The following is a 17,675-nucleotide window of genomic DNA, read 5'->3' as shown; positions in this document are numbered from 1 at the left end:
ATATTGACAGAGGACTCGGAGGACTAGATATAGAAAACGGGATGGAGGAGATAGACAGAGTGTGGTGGAGGAGGAGGAGATGGACAAAGACGGGGGGAGATGAAGATAGAGATGGACAGAGGCAAGGGAGCGAAGGAGATTATGAAATATATCCAGTTCCCACAAATCAGAAACGTGTGGTTTCTCTTTTCTTTCCCATTTAAGCAGACAGAGCCACAGCAAAGCGCGTCCAGGAACAGCTAGTATGTTAATAAAAAAAAAACATTGTGACTGAGAAATAAGTTATACATTACCAACAGTATTGTGACCACCACATCCCAGTTACGACATCAGCACTTCAAATATTCGGCACTGTGATGTCCACTCTTCAGAGTCGGCTTTATAAAAGGAAAGGAGCAGCAACAGATTGGGGTAGGTAAAGAGGAAGAGGAAACGTGCAATGCCTAGGGACGAAACCATCCCGGAATTCGCCTTAAGCGATTTAGCAACAGCCTAAATCTAAGTGATCGAACGAGGGAGCGAACTGCCGTCCTTCAGAACGAGAGGACAGTGTCTTTCCACTGCGCCATCTCGATCGGTTTTGTGTAACTTGATGCCGCTTTTGGGCTTCATGCAAATATTTTATCTTCAAAAACTTTAAAAAGGCAACTTTGTGCTTCAGGCTTCGGCACTTTTGCTTCATGCTCCTAATTGCATAATCGCATTTCCACACTGTTCCAATGCGACATTTTAATTATATACTTTCTATCGGAAACAATTTGATCACGTTCAAACGATTAAAGAGCGTTGGAGTATACCGTCCCTTCGACAATGACATCATTACGGACGGAGCAAAAACTCCTGCTGGGGGAGGAAAAGGAAGGAAATAGATTTTCGAAGAACACATGCCGATATTTTTCTTGAGTGATCAACGGAAACCACGACAAAGCTGAACCCAGAATTGCTGTCGTTCAGAGTACGAGTCCAGTGTTACAGCCACTGCAGCATTGACCAGATGATGAAGTCTTTGTGTGTAGATTTCCTGTTCACAAGTCTTAGAAAATTTTCACTGTATTTCTGCAGTTGTACTGTGGCATCGTCGAACTCTTACGTAGGGTACACTGGGCAGCAATGGAGTTTACCAATCAGTAGTGCCGTTACTACTGTACGTGCAAAACGACTCAGCGGCAAAGAATATCGGTGACAGGCCTTAGTAGGTCCTTTAGGTCTGACAAATTACCTTCTACGAACACACATCTTCCCGCATATTACCAGGAGAACTTCGTATAGGCTGCCTACTGGAAATCTTTCGTAAGAAAAGTTCGCTGACAAGGGACTACAAATGACGTTATTTGAAGATCGATAACTCCTTATCAGCGGTTGTTCCTCATCAATAAGATTCTGGGAAATTACTGCTTAGCCGATCACAATTCACTACAACGTAGAGAACGTCACATCCAAAACAAAAGCGAAGTTCCCAGAAGAGGACCAGAAAATGAAACAAAACTTCACGGACTGAGAGGGTGTGTGATGTTACTCATATTTACATAGCACTTGGACCTAAGAGAAGACGCTTATGTTGTGGTGTCAACAGCTGCCTGTGCACGGGGCGGTTAAGACTTAGACCGGCTGGTACTTGATTCCGAAGAGTGGTGCGGAATGACATAATGTTGCAGTATGTCCATTACTTGCTCTTGGATGGGAGGAACAGATACGCAGGGCCGACGATGTGCTTTGTGCACAGTACGGCGATCCTAACATGCGGTGGTCAGACGTGGTCCGCCAGAACCTTGATGGTGAGTTTGGCTGCTCTCATGTTCGCATGCAGTCGAACATCAAGCTATCGTCACATCCGAATGCCCCAGAAATCTGGATGTTGTAAGATACGGCCAGCTGGCCAAATGAAGATCCACATTGCTGCCCCCTTTCAAAATCTATTAGGAGCTGATAACGCTGCCTCACACGAAATACAGCACCTCCGTGTTGTTCACAGTGATCACTTAACGTGTGACGCTGTTCACGCCCCTCTTATATACCCTACCACTCCAGCTAGGACGCATAGAAATAGTTAAGTTACGACGAGTGATCGTGCGTAATAAGCGATTGTACTAGCGATAACGTCACCTGCCTTCAAGTATCTGCCTGTTCGGGTAAGCATAGCTCGTGATGTGTCCACATCCGCTCATTACCCACCTCCCTCCCTCCCTCCCTCCCCATCTCCTACTACCCCAATACATGATGATGCGGACAGCGTCGCTCCCGATTAGTGAATGTGGAGTAGCACACATCTATACATAGTGCTACTGAAGTAACTATACATGATGCAACGTGTAAATTATGCAACAAATTTAGTAGTTTTTATCATGGTTTATGTTCACTGATGTAAAAAAAAAATGCTCCATTCATGCTTCACCCTTTTAGGGGTCGATTTTTTTGCCTTTCTAATGCAGCTGTGTTCTTCGTCAGGTTTCATGCTGTCTCCATAAAAAATTTCATCGAAATCGTTTCAGCGTAATGGACAAGCTACGTTCACATTTATAACATTACAATGGATAGCATAATAAATGGAAGTGTGTAAAGTAGTGTAAATTAACACTTTAATTGCCAGAGGAAGCCACCAAACGCAGAGAAATACTGTGGAACTGACGAGTTTGAAGAGGGTCTAGAAAAAGTAATTCGAAGTTATTAGTAAAAACAAGCAAATTTTGAACACTTTTATGTATTGTATGTACCCATACCTAATGTTCATTACACGAAACTACATTTTTTGTCTAAATCAACGATAGCTTGTTTCTAGAAAACCAATCGATATTCCATCTAGAGGAATGTGTTCTCATTAGGTATCTTGTTTTAAAATTTTAAATTAGTTTTCACAAAGAAACGAAAGTAAAGCAACTCAGTTATTATACACACATCAAAAAAAGTTTTGCATCACCTCGGTTCCGAGAGTTCCGTAACCCGTACAGCAAATTGGTATATACATCAACATAAACATCATTCCCGCCCTTTTTATTGCTCATGAAAACCACACACTGTATGTTGTTCCACCGTACAGCGAGACCTTCATACGTGGTGGTCCAGATTGCTGTATACACCGGTACCTCTAATACCCAGTGGAACGTCCTCTTGCATTGATGCATGCTTTTATTCGTCGTGGCATACTATCCACAAGTTCATCAAGGCACTGTTGTGGTTGGTGGGTCACGTCGTCCATAAACAGCCCTTTTCAATCTATCCCAGTCATGTTCGATAGAATTCATGTCTGGAGAACATGCTGACCACTCTAGTCGAGCGATGTTGTTATCCTGAAGGAAGTCATTCGCAAGATGTGCACGAAGGGGGGGCGCGAATTGTCGTCCATGAAGACGAATGTCTCCCAATATTCTGCCGATGTGGTTGTACTATCGGTCGGAGCATGGCATTCACGTATCCTACAGCCGCTACAGCGTCTTCCATGACAGCCAGCGGCGTACGTCGGCCCCGCATAATGACACCCCAAAACAGCAGGGATCCTCCACCTTGCTGCACTCGCCGGACAGTGTGTCTAAGGCTTTCAGCCTGACCGGATTGCCTCCAATCACGTCTCCGACGATTGTCTGGTTGAAGGCATATGCGACACTCATCGGCGAAGAGAACCTAAAGTCAATCCTGAGCGGTAAATTCGGCATGTTGTTGTGCCCATGTGTACCGCGCTGCATGGTGTCGTGGTTGCAAAGATGGACCTCACCATGGACGTCGGGAGTGAAGTTGCGCATCATGCAGCCTATTGCGGACAGTTCGAGTCGTAACACGACGTCCTGTGGCTGCACGAAAAGCATTATTCAACATGGTGGCGTTGCTGTCAGGGTTCCTCTGAGCCATAATCCGTAGGTAGCTGTCATCCACTGCAGTAGTAGCCCTTGGGCGGCCTGAGCGAGTCATGTCATCGACAGTTCCTGTCTCTCTGTATCTCCTCCTTGTCCGAACAACATCGCTTTGGTTCACTAAGAGACGCCTGGACACTTCCCTTGTTGAGAGTCCTCCCTGGCACAAAGTAACAATGCGGACGCGATCGAACCGCGGTATTGACCGTCTAGGCATGGTTGAACTACAGACAACAGGAGCTGTGTTCCTCTTTCCTGGTGGAATGACTGGAACTGATCGGCTGTCGGACCCCTGCGTCTAATAGGCGCTGCTCATGCATGGTTGTTTACATCTTTGGGCGGGTTTAGTGACACCTCTGAACAGTCAAAGGGACTGGGACTGTGATAAAATATGAACAGTCAACGTCTGTCTTCCGGAGTTCTGGGAACTGGGCTGATGAAAAACTTTTTTGATGTGTGTACAATAAGCACGCTTTTAGTAGCTGTAGTAGTAGTAACATCACTGTGATAATTACAGTGTGGATACGACTGTCGACATTAAGTTTTTACTAAGGCAGCATTTACGTTAAACAAAAACTTGAGACATCACTTCCTCTGGTAGCGACGCGTAGCCGTAACACGTGCAAGCAATTCTGCTATTTGTCTTCCGCAAATAACTTCGTGTTATTCCCTGAGAATAAAACTAGTCTGCTTTTCTGGTGCGAATGTAAGGGCACCACTGTTTGAAACAGTCTGTATCGCCGCGCTGGTTTTTCAATGTATTGGCTAAAAATCCTTTATAAGGGCGGGGACGTGCTCAGAAGTGATAAATTTATTATTTCACAAATAACAGAGAGAGAATTTCTGAGATCTATGCATCATTGCTGTTTCAGCGGAGAAAGATTCTCGGTATACAGTGCTATATTTGTGCTCTCCTGGAGGCAAGACTGTTTATAATGATATGCTGCAGCAGTTTGAGTAGGAAGGAAACGTGCTACGTACAAATACCGTAGGCGGCTTTCCTCACGTCGCCCCTCAAAAGTACGACAGCGAAGAACAGCAGATGAGGTTTACTCACTATTTCTACTGAGAAAGATTGTTATATATTAACGAGATCACGAAGCGTAGTCAGTGTGGTGGCGGGCGTTATTGTGCAGCAAGGTGGTTCCGTCCGACAGCATTCCGGAAAGTTTTTACTTTATGCCGCGTCGCAGTTTCTGCAAAGTGTCTTCATAACGCTGCACATTGATTGTGGCTCCACGCTCGAGGAACTCTACGAGTAGATGGCCCATGCAGTCGAAGGAGGTCTTCGTGACTTTGCTGGAACTTGTTTGAAAAGCTTTGGATTTCTTTCGTGGCGAAGAAGTGGGAAGTTTCACTGTTAGCTATGCTGTTTGCCCTCGGGCTATCGGAATGCTGTGGGATGGTATCATCGTGTTGCACGATAACGTCGGCCCCCATATTACCAATCGGACAAAGGCTACACTTCAGTGATTTTGGTGACCTGATGAGACATAGGTGGACGACGGTTTCAGTCGGACGAGGAAGTGCAAGGGTGGGTGCAGATGCGGATCCGTCAGCGGCCTACCGTGTTCTACGAAACATTAATTGATGTTCTTGTCGTCAGTGGGATAGCTATCTTAACGCGTCTGGTGACTATTTGTGAATGGAACTGTTACATGGTCCCGTTGTGATTTCATTTGCCTGCCCCTCATTCAAGCCGTGGCCGCCGCCTGCCGTGAAGCAACCCACATAGCAAGTTGTAGCTGCGGGCTGCGTTACTCCCAGGCTGAGTTTAAAACGTTCCCGAGAGCTAATGCTGTATAAATGGCGTAAATAACGAAACCTGTAAGCTAATGTGTAAAGGAAAAATAAAGCTTCCAGATATAGCTTTCAGACTTAGTAGGCGAGCTTTTATTTGTTTAAACATGAAAACAACTCTCTCAGTTCACGGATTTTCACTAGATGTGTAGGTTTTCCATATTGCTAGTATGAGAACAATAATTAACTTATAAAGACAGTGCTACCAGAAAAATAGTACAAAAATGTCTTATTTACGTAAGGCGTTCGCTTAAAGGAGCATGTACAGACATCGAACATTTGAACATGCCAAGCTTATCCGTGATGGGCATTGTAGATCGCCATAACTGTGTACTAATTCAGTACAGAGAGAGATAAATATTTCGTAAGTGGCTGGTCGTCGTTATTTCCATAAACCAGTTTTCGAACATTTTAGGCTCATCATCAGATGATGCTTACAGAAATTTTCATATTTACCTTTTTAGCACTAGAATTTGCTTCATTCAGCAGTAAGGGCGGTATTGTTGTTAGCGTCCGCCTGACGGCTTCCATTTTCATTGTCTGTTAACAGGATTAAGATCACTCAGTGTTCATAGCGAATAGTGGTTAATTCTGCGACCAGTAGGCAATGAAAATGAAAGCTGCCAGGTGATTGCAAACACCAGTAATGCCCACACAGCTGCATGAAACCAGGCCCAGTGCTTAAAAAACCATGTGATAGAGAGCCCGAAATGCTCTAAAACTGCTTCGTGGATATAAAGAAACGTTTCGTGAGTGAGTCATTGCAGTTACCTGTGGTTATATTCAATATGGACCACAGTGCGACCACCTCGTCCACAGAAAATATTTTGGTTCACTCAACACACAAATGTTGGCAAACTGAGCAAATCTGTATGTACTTACCAGTTCAGAAAATAAAGTACCATTGGCGTTAGCAGTACGTAGCTGATGACAAATACCAAAAGAAAAGTTACTCTAAAATCTGAATTTCCTGCGTCCGGGTATTACTGACACACCCGCTTATGTAAATGATCACGCTCATAGGCGGTACTGTTTTATGACGACAGTAGATAAATTGACAAGATACGTTTCGATAGAAGGCTGGCAACTTGTCACCTGTCGAATTGTTTCCCCTTTAAAAGTGCCTTTTTGTAGCTATGAGACAAATAAACAAAGTCCAGTAATTTTACCAAGCCAGTCTCCGAAACTAGAAGTGACCGACTACAGAAAAACTCCCGTTTCCAGGGAGAAGATGTAATTTTAACCGCAGAAAATGCATTACTGGCAGCTATTGACAGAGGATAATATACGAACATATGTTTACAGTTTGTTTGAAATCTTTCCTTTACGTGGGTCACATGACTTCAGCTAAAAGCAAGAAAATACACAGGATAATTTTTATCTTATACTGTCTTTGTATAATAACCCAATAAACTGCTTTTACTTTTTAATGAGTTTATGTATTGAATATTTTACGTTAAACACGTAAGAGAGAAAAAGTTTATAAGAGGTTTGAATGCCCGCATCCCGTGGTCGTGCGGTAGTGTTCTCGCTTCCCACGCCCTGGTTCCCGGGTTCGATTCCCGGCGGGGTCAGGGATTTTCTTTGCCTCGTGATGGCTGGGTGTTGTGTGCTGTCCTTAGGTTAGTTAGGTTTAAGTAGTTCTAAGTTCTAGGGGACTGATGACCATAGATGTTAAGTCTCATAGTGCTCAGAGCCAGCCAGGTTTGAAATCATGCGTAAAGTGTACCAAGGTTGGTTAAATCGATCCAGTAGTTCAGGAGGAGAGAGAAAATGATTCAAATGGCTCTGAGCACTATGGGACTTAACTTCTGAGGCCGTCAGTCCCCTAGAACTTAGAACTACTTAAACCTAACTAACCTAAGGCCATCACACACACAACAATGCCCGAGGCAGGATTCGAGCCTGCTACCGTAGCGGTCGCGCGGTTCCAGAATGTAGCGCCTAGAGCCGCTCGGCCACTCTGGCCGGCCTCAGGAGGAGATGTGGAACATACAACCATACAGCCATTTTAGACCATGAACTGAGGTAGTGGTTTTAAACAAGAGATACAATTTTTATGACATTTCTTTAAGAACTTAATATATTGAAAGCAGTACTTAGTTTTGCAGTTTTTCGAACGGGCATATGCGTGACGTTCTTGAGTTTACACCATAAATAATTCGTGTTGGACTCTGAAAACTTTAGCTTGGCTTGGCAAGTGCCCCAAAAAATAATGCTGTATGGCATTGTGGAATGAAAGTAATCGTATGAATGCATGCTAGCTTTTTTATATCACATATGTCTGACAACGCCCGCATTGCAAAAAGGTGTGTGTTTTAAGTTACAGTGCCAATGTTCCATCACACGAATGACAGCAGATAGCTGGAGATCGTAGCTTCTAGCTAGTCAATTCCCCCTCCACCCTCCCAACTCCTCCTGTGATACACACACGACTGGAACAAAGCAAACCCTTCAAACACGTTTAGTGATTTCTGTGTACATGTGCGTTATATGCACGGACCGAGCTAAAATGAGTGAACTTCCCGTAGGCGGCGCTAGCATCGCCCATTGAGTTGGAAGTGTCGACAAAGGAGACAGATCTGACGCCGGCGAGGATCGTATAGCGGGTCATGGCGGCGCGTCCGCATGCACGGCGCGTGAATTATTCAGCAGAGAAATTTTTCCGGGGTTCCGTAGCCAGGCATTCCCGTAGTCCGGAGTCGCGCGCGCTCCTCTGCCGTATCCGTTAGCGTCCACTGGAGGACATTCACCAGCGTCTCTTCCTGGCTACATGTTCAAACAGCGGAAGGCGTCTCTCTTTCTCTCTCTCTCTCTCCCCCCCCCCTTCCTCCCTCCCCTCCCCCTCCCCCCTCATGCTTCTCTCCAAATTTGGGTTGAGTTTATTGAACCAGGCTTGACAAAATCATCCCTGTCTCCGAATACCAGAAGCCTACCGTTCCGTCCATAGTAGCGGACAGGACAGGCCCATATGAGCGTTATTGGATGATAAGTTAATCCCCCCTTCTACACGGGAACGAACGTGCAATAGCGAACGGTAATTCTGTCGAACGTAAACGCTAGGCGCGCCTGAGAAAACGGCATTCGGTGGTGTTCGGTTTGCATTCTCTTCTGTTCGTTCGAGTTCTGCTAGTTGCCGCTCATCTAGCGAATCATTCGGCGCTATCAGTTAAGATAACTTTCGTCTGCTGTCTTGTCTACTTCTGTTGTTGTTCACATGAACTGCGTGAGCAAGCTGACTGAAGAAAGTAGATTTCATACGTGCTTCTGGGATTCAAAAGAAACACTCACGAAAGTCGAAGGAAAACGAATATGATTAGTGGAAAATTGCCGAAGCACTCAAAGGTCCTGCTGGGGACATGTGAAAAGCGATAAATTCGTTAGATGCTTGCATCAGGCGGGACTGGATTGAATAATCATAAGCTCTGTTAATCTTTTTATTAAAAAGAAAAAAAACACATTTCTTTGACAGTAAAGAAGTGCGAATAAGTACCTATTATGCTGACTAAAAATGAAAATATACGAAAGACCTGATCATCGTCGCTGATTACGTTCACGGTGTCTGTAACTACATGGCTGATCTACCGCTATTAAGTTAGAGATTTTTTAATGATGAGTACAAAGTGTTCACCCACGATAACGCTGTGTGCCCTGTAGCAAACTGTAAAGGCATGCAAATGAAAACAAAAAAGTATTTTATTGACATACGTAATTCAGTAAAATCACTGAAGGTAGTTAGATTAGGATTTAACGTCCCGTCGACATGTAGGTAATTTGACACGGAGCACAAGCTCGGAATGTTTCACGGATCGGGAAGGAAATCGGTAGTGTCCTTCCAAAGGAACGATCGTGTCATTTGCCTGGAGCGATTTACGGAAGTCACGGAAAATATAAATCTGGATGGCCGGACGCGGATTTGAACCGTTGTCCTTTCGAAGCCGGGGCCATTGTGCTAACCACTTTGCTAAAAGGCTTTACGTGCTTCGCGTATGTCACCGCAAACATAAAAAACTGAGACATAACACCTATTTAAATGAGAAACAATCACCACAGAAAAGTAAATATCGCCAGTTCGTAACAATCTGTGTTAACGCGAGCCTTTCTCTTGGTTATGTTGGTCGTCTGTAACTATTGTTGTTCTTTTAAATTTCCTCCTCAGTTGCAATAGAAGCCTGCGAAAAGCGTCAACCGAAATAAATGCAGATATTTGGAAAATGCTAAGGAGAGCTGCAACAGCAACACAGTTTTGAGTGCGTTACCTCCATGCATTTGACTTCTACACACAAAGCGAGACACCTAAAAAATCTTACTTCTTCAAAAACAGTGCAATCGCCATGCAAAAGAATCCTCTGAACATCAAAGTTCGCATCGTGGCTCAAACTTCCATTACGAAAAACGAAAAAAAGACGCACCACGAAGGAATTATCCGAATGGAATGGAAATCGGTAGACGTGATTTAAATATTCAATAATACAATTTTCCAGTAGAATTGCATGATGTGCTCAAAAGAGAGCTTCATAAACCGGGTAAGGCAATAACGCGTTGGTCCACCTCTGACTCTTACGTAAGCTGTTATTTGGTTTGGCATTGATCGGCAGAGTTGTTAAACGTTCTCCAGAGGGAAATCGTGTTGAATTCTGTCCAATTGGCGCGTTAGATCGTCAGAATCCCGATCTACACTACTGGCCATTAAAATTCCTACACCAAGAAGAAATGCAGATGATAAACGCGTATTCATTGGACAAATATGTTATACTAGAACTGACATGTGATTACATTTTCACGCAATTTCGGTGCATAGATCCTGAGAAATCAGTACCCAGAACAACCACTCTGGCCGTAATAACGGCCTTGATACGCCTGGGCATTCAGTCAGACAGAGCTTGGATGGTGTGTACAGGTATAGCTGCCCATGCAGCTTCAACACGATACCACAGTTTATCACGAGTAGTGACTGGCGTATTGTGACGAGCCAGTTACTCGGCCACCATTGACCAGACGTTTTCAGTTGGTGAGAGATATCGAGAATGTGCTCGCCAGGGCAGCAGTCGAACATTTTCTGTATCCAGAAAGGACCGTACAGGACCTGCAACATGCGGTCGTGCATTATCCTGCTGAAATGTAGGGTTTCGCAGGGATCGAATGAAGGGTAGAGCCACGGGTCGTAACACATCCGAAATGTATCGTCCACTGTTCAAAATGCCGTCAATGCGAACAATAAGTGACGGAGACGTGTAACCAATGGCAACCCATACCATCACACCGGGTGATACGCCAGTGTGGCGATGACGAATACACGCTTCCAATGTGCGTTCACCACGATGTCGCCAAACACGGATGCTACAATCATGATGCTGTAAACAGAACCTGGATTCATCCGAAAAAATGACGTTGTGCCATTCGTGGACCCAGCTTCGTCGTTGAGTACACCATCGCAGGCGCTCCTGTCTGTGATGCAGCGTCAGGGGTAACCGCAGCCATGGTCTCTGTGCTGATAGTCCATGCTGCTGCAAACCTCGTCGAACTGTTCGTGCAGATGTTTGTTGTCTTGCAAACGTCCCCATCTGTTGACTGAGTGATCGAGACGTGGCTGCACGATCCGTTACAGCCATGCGGATAAGATGCCTGTCATCTGGACTGCTAGTGATACGAGGACGTTGGGATCCAGCACGGCGTTCTGTATTACCCTCCTGAACCCACCGATTCCATATTCTGCTAACAGTCATTGGATCTCGACCGACGCGAGCAGCAACGTCGCGATACGATAAACCGCAATCGCGATAGGCTACAATCCGACCTTTGTCAAAGTCGGAAACGTGATGGTACGCATTTCTCCTCCCTACACGAGGCATCACAACAACGTTTCACCAGGCAACGTCGGTCAACTGCTGTTTGTGTATGAGAAATTGGTTGGAAACTTTCCTCATGTGAGGATGTTGTAGGTGTCGCCACCGGCACCAACCTCGTGTGAATGCTCTGAAAAGCTAATCATTTGCGTATCACAGCATCTTCTTGCTGTCGGTTAAATTTCGTGTATGTAGCACGTCATCTTCGTGGTGTAGCAATTTTAATGGCCAGTAGTGTACATCACATCTACCGATTTCCGTCCCAATCGGGTAATTGCTTTGAGGTGGTTGTTTTCGTCCTTGGTAGAATGTATACTGTAAACAGTTTTTGTTGTTGCTGAGCGTCATACAATACTGATTAAAGGAACACCGCCATATGACTGTTCATTGTTTATATACAGGGTGTTTCAAAAATGACCGGTATATTTGAAACGGCAATAAAAACTAAACGAGCAGCGATAGAAATACACCGTTTTTGCAATATGCTTGGGACAACAGTACATTTTCAGGCAGACAAACTTTCGAAATTACAGTAGTTACAATTTTCAACAACAGATGGCGCTGCGGTCTGGGAAACTCTATAGTACGATATTTTCCACATATCCACCATGCGTAGCAATAATATGGCGTAGTCTCTGAATGAAATTACCCGAAACGTTTGACAACGTGTCTGGCGGAATGGCTTCACATGCAGATGAGATGTACTGCTTCAGCTGTTCAATTGTTTCTGGATTCTGGCGGTACACCTGGTCTTTCAAGTTCCCACAGAAAGAAGTCACAGGGGTTCATGTCTGGCGAATAGGGAGGCCAATCCACGCCGCCTCCTGTATGTTTCGGATAGCCCAAAGCAATCACACGATCATCGAAATATACCGGTCATTTTTGAAACACCCTGTAAGTACATCCCAGGTTTCTTGTACTTATATAAACAATAAACAGTCAAATGGCGATATGTTCTTTTGAAAAGTGTATTGTGTGCCGATTATCAGCGCCGAAAAAAAAGAAACGCAGATTTCATAGGCTGTATTCATCTTCTCGTATTCTCTTCGGTTACCTCTGGTGTAAACACTCGTTCAGCTGGCTAGTTGTTCACGAATGCGCATTCGCTTGCGTTCGCTTCTATTCGCACGGATGTAAAGGAGGTTTCAGAAGTTGTGACGCTTTACGTTAGTACACTACGTTATTTACGTACATTGTAGATGTTTAAGACATGAAAATGTCTTGGAACCTTGAAATTTGATGTTACTAAGTGATTTACTTCCTGGTTGTCGCTCAGCCGCGGATCTGACCCATTCTGTACGAAGGCAGAGCACTGACGGACGTCTGTGTGGTGTTGCAGGTATGACGAGGGTGGCGACGGCTACCTGGACCTGAACGAGGTGAAGCGCATGATGGAGCGCCTGGGCGCCCCGCAGACGCACCTCAGCCTCAAGGCGATGATCAAGGAGGTCGACGAGGACGGCGACGACCGCATCAGCTTCCGGGAGGTGCGTATCCTGCTCTGCCCGGGACGGCATGCCGCCACCGGACTCTGTAGAGTGCATCAAGCCGATCCAGTTGGCAATGAGCACGCCTTTCTATTCACCGCTTTGTCTGATCGATAGTAACGACACGTCACTTGTTGTTGAAAATGTAACAACTGAGCTGTTGTTAAGGACCAAATAAAGCGGCGAAGAGACTGACGCGCTCATTATTCACATAAAGGTCACAAGCTTCCTGCTCGATTTCAACGTAAGCCGTTCCACTTACACTAATGAGAAGACCACTCGACCATCGGTTTTTTGTAATTTTTTTATGTTTGCGTTACGTGAGGCTCAAAAATTAAATATCAATAATTCGACACATTTCGATGTAACTTCCAAAAGAAAGTAGGACTCGCATACTGAGGGTGCCGTACAAACTTAATGATGCAAATAGACAGTTCATCCATTCCGGAAATGGGGAATCTCGATCATTTTTGCCTGTTATCTACACTCGTACTGGCAAGAAATCAATCCCAGGGATTCCAAGATGTTAGAGTGTGTTTAAATTTCATGACACAAAATTACGCAGGACGCAGGCGACCATTGTTATAATAATAATATTAATAATAATAATTAATAATAATAATAATAATAAACCCCGTGGATTCCCGGGAAAAGAATAGGCCTCCGGTATGTTTTGCCAGTCGTAAAAGGCGACGAAATGAACAAACCACTAATAGGGCTAACCCCCCTTTTAGTGTGATTAGTTGGTTCAGGACAGAACTAAAGAAGCCTCGGACAAGCGCCGTCATGGTCGGGGACGACGCTTGAACCCTATGCCCGCCCACAATGGTAACGACACTGCTAGCCAACTGGAAAATGATTTAAATCCAAATAGAGGTGTTTTGCAGGATATGCTTCCTGCAACCACCCTAGAAGGAAAACAAAGAAAGAGGATGAGATGGTCAGATGAAGTTAATCGACACCTCATGTTCTGTTATTACCAAGCAACAAACCTAGGAACCAACACAACTGGATACAGATCACAAGTATACACAACATTTATTACCAGATACCCAGAATTAAAATTTTTAACAGAACAACGACTAGCTGATCAGATCCGTGTAATAATAAAAAATAACAGGATACCCCAGTCAGAATTAGAAAACATCAAACAACAAGTACAACAAATACTGGAACAAAATAATGTGCAATCAGAAGAAGAAGAAAATACAGTAATGGACTCAAACATCCCAGAGCAAACAAACAAAGAACAACACGCATCAATTGAACAGTCAGAAGAAAACGAAATCTTAAGACGGCCACCAGAACAAGCACAAATAGAACACGAAGTGACACACGTGTTAGATATAGAAGAGAAAAATTTCAGCTGACATATATAGAATACAAAGACACAAATACAGACATTAGACCATTCTTGCATAGACCGCCAAATAACCCACAAGTCGAAACAACAATAAAAACTATCAACACAATCATACACAACAAAATAAATGAAAACACAACTATGGAAGAGTTACAACTACTGGTATATATAGGAGCACTCACTACACTAAATATACACACTAGTCAGAGATCAGAACCAACCAACACACAGAAGAAACCCACAAAACCAGCATGGCAACACAGGCTACAGATCAGAATAGAAAAACTGAGAAGAGACATCGGACAGCTAACACAATTTATAAGAAATGAAATGTCAGAAAAAAAACGAAAAAGGTTAGGGAAAATCTCACAACAAGAAGCGATAGAGCAATTAGATGAAAAGAAACAGAAATTACAAGCATTGGCCAAACGACTTAGAAGATACAAAAAAAGTGAAAGTAGAAGGAAACAAAACCAAACATTCAACACAAACCAAAAGAAATTTTACCAGACAATAGATAACACACACATTAAAATAGACAATCCACCAAACATAACAGACATGGAACACTTCTGGAGCAATATATGGTCAAACCCGGTACAACATAACAGGCATGCACGGTGGATACAAGCAGAAACAGACACATACAAGATGATACCACAAATGCCTGAAGTGATAATTTTGCAACATGAAGTCACCCAAGCAATTAATTCTACTCACAACTGGAAAGCCCCTGGAAAAGACAAAATAGCAAATTTCTGGCTAAAGAAGTTCACCTCAACACATTCACATCTAAATTATTTAACAGTTACATTGCAGACCCATACACATTCCCTGATACACTTACACATGGAGTAACTTATCTGAAACCTAAAGATCGACCAGACACAGCAAACCCAGCTAAATATCGCCCCATAACATGCCTACCAACAATATACAAAATATTAACTTCAGTCATTACACAGAAATTAATGACACATACAACACAGAACAAAATTATAAATGAAGAACAAAAAGGCTGCTGCAAAGGAGCATGAGGATGTAAAGAGCAACTGATAATAGATGCAGAGGTGACATATCAAGCTAAAACTAAACAAAGGTCACTACACTATGCATACATTGATTACCAAAAAGCTTTTGATAGTGTACCCCACTCATGGTTACTACAAATATTGGAAATATACAAAGTGGATCCTAAATTGATACAGTTCCTAAACACGGCTTACCAGAGAGGACATTATCATCGTTGATAAAGAACGTCCGTCCTCAGAGACCAAAAACAGGAAAAGTTAACGTAATATTGGTAAACTGCGGGAGTATCCAGGGCAAGGTTCCTGAATTAGTATCTCTTATTCAAGGAAATAGTGCGCATATAGTATTAGGAACGGAAAGTTGGTTAAAACCGGAAGTGAACAGTAACGAAATACTAGACACAGAATGGAATATATACCGCAAGGATAGGATAAACGCCTATGGTGGAGGAGTATTTATAGCAGTAAAGAATTCTATAATATCCAGTGAAGTTATTAGCGAATGCGAATGTGAAATAATCTGGGTTAAGTTAAGTATCAAAGGTGGGTCAGATATGATAGTCGGATGCTTCTATAGACCACCTGCATCAGCAACCGTAGCAGTTGAGCGCCTCAGAGAGAACCTGCAGAACGTCGTGAAGAAGTTTCGTGATCATACTATTGTAATAGGGGGAGACTTCAATCTACCAGGTATAGAATGGGATAGTCACACAATCAGAACTGGAGCCAGGGACAGAGACTCTTGTGACATTATCCTGACTGCCTTGTCCGAGAATTACTTCGAGCAGATAGTTAGAGAACCAACTCGTGAAGCTAACGTTTTAGACCTCATAGCAACAAATAGACCGGAACTTTTCGACTCCGTGAATGTAGAAGAGGGTATCAGTGATCATAAGTCAGTGGTTGCATCAATGACTACAAGTGTAATAAGAAATGCCAAGAAAGGAAGGAAAATATATTTGCTTAACAAGAGTGATAGGGCACAAATCGCAGAATATCTGAGTGACCACCATCAAACGTTCATTTCTGAGGAAGAGGATGTGGAACAAAAATGGAAAAAATTCAGAAACATCGTCCAGTACGCCTTAGATAAGTTCGTACCGACTAAGGTCCAAAGCGAGGGGAAAGATCCACCGTGGTATAACAATCATGTACGAAAGGTACTACGGAAACAAAGAAAGCTTCATCATAGGTTTAAGAGTAGTCGAATCATAGCTGATAAGGAAAAGCTGAACGAAGCGAAAAAGAGCGTAAAGAGAGCAATGAGAGAAGCATTCAACGAATTCGAACATAAAACATTGGCAAACAATCTAAACAAGAACCCTAAAAAGTTTTGGTCATATATAAAATCGGTAAGCGGATCTAAATCCCCTATTCAGTCACTCGTTGACCACGATGGCACCGAAACAGAGGACGACCGAAGAAAGGCAGAAATACTGAATTCAGTGTTCCGAAACTGTTTCACTGCGGAAAATCGTAACACGGTCCCTGACTTCAGCCGTCGCACGGACGCCAAAATGGAAAATATTGAAATAAACGATATCGGAATTGAAAAACAACTGCTATCACTTAGTAGCGGAAAAGCATCCGGACCAGACGAGATACCCTTAAGATTCTACAGTGATTATGCTAAAGAACTTGCCCCCTTTCTATCAGCAATTTATCGTAGATCGCTGGAAGAACGTAAAGTACCTAGCGACTGGAAGAAAGCGCAGGTCGTTCCCATTTTCAAGAAGGGTCATAAATCAGATGCGAATAATTATAGGCCTATTTCGCTTACGTCAATCTGTTGTAGAATAATGGAACATGTTTTGTGTTCTCGTATTATGACGTTCTTAGATAATACAAATCTCCTTCATCATAACCAACATGGATTCCGCAAACAGAGATCATGTGAAACTCAGCTCGCCCTATTTGCCCAAGAAATTCACAGTGCCGTAGACACTGGCGAGCAGATTGATGCCGTATTCCTGGACTTCAGGAAGGCATTTGATACGGTTCCGCACTTACGTTTAGTGAAAAAAATACGAGCTTACGGAATATCGGACCAGGTTTGTGATTGGATTCAGGATTTCCTAGAAGAAAGAACACAACATGTCATTCTTAACGGTTCAAAATCTGCAGATGTAGAGGTAATTTCGGGAGTACCGCAGGGAAGCGTGATAGGACCTTTATTGTTTACAATATACATAAATGACTTAGTTGACAACATCGGTAGCTCCGTGAGGCTATTTGCAGATGACACGGTTGTCTACAAGAAAGTAGCAACATCAGAAGACTCGTACGTACTCCAGGAGGACCTGCAG

At 43.5% G+C, this 17,675-nt stretch overlaps 1 protein-coding gene across 1 annotated transcript in view; it reads left to right on the top strand.

Annotated features, from left to right (window-relative positions):
- The window catches only part of LOC126458394 (EF-hand domain-containing protein D2 homolog), a 282,485-nt gene that overhangs the window by 238,039 nt on the left and 26,771 nt on the right, over positions 1 to 17,675 (top strand). The window contains exon 2 of the mRNA XM_050095402.1: positions 12,828 to 12,975. Coding sequence (XP_049951359.1) covers positions 12,828 to 12,975 — 148 coding nt within the window. The remainder of the gene's footprint in view (positions 1 to 12,827; positions 12,976 to 17,675) is intronic.

Source organism: Schistocerca serialis, chromosome 2, assembly GCF_023864345.2.
Source record: "Schistocerca serialis cubense isolate TAMUIC-IGC-003099 chromosome 2, iqSchSeri2.2, whole genome shotgun sequence".
NCBI classification, from domain to species: Eukaryota; Metazoa; Arthropoda; class Insecta; order Orthoptera; family Acrididae; genus Schistocerca; species Schistocerca serialis.
The sequence above is the reverse complement of the archived record's forward strand: the minus strand, read 5'-3'. Positions and strand labels throughout refer to the sequence as shown.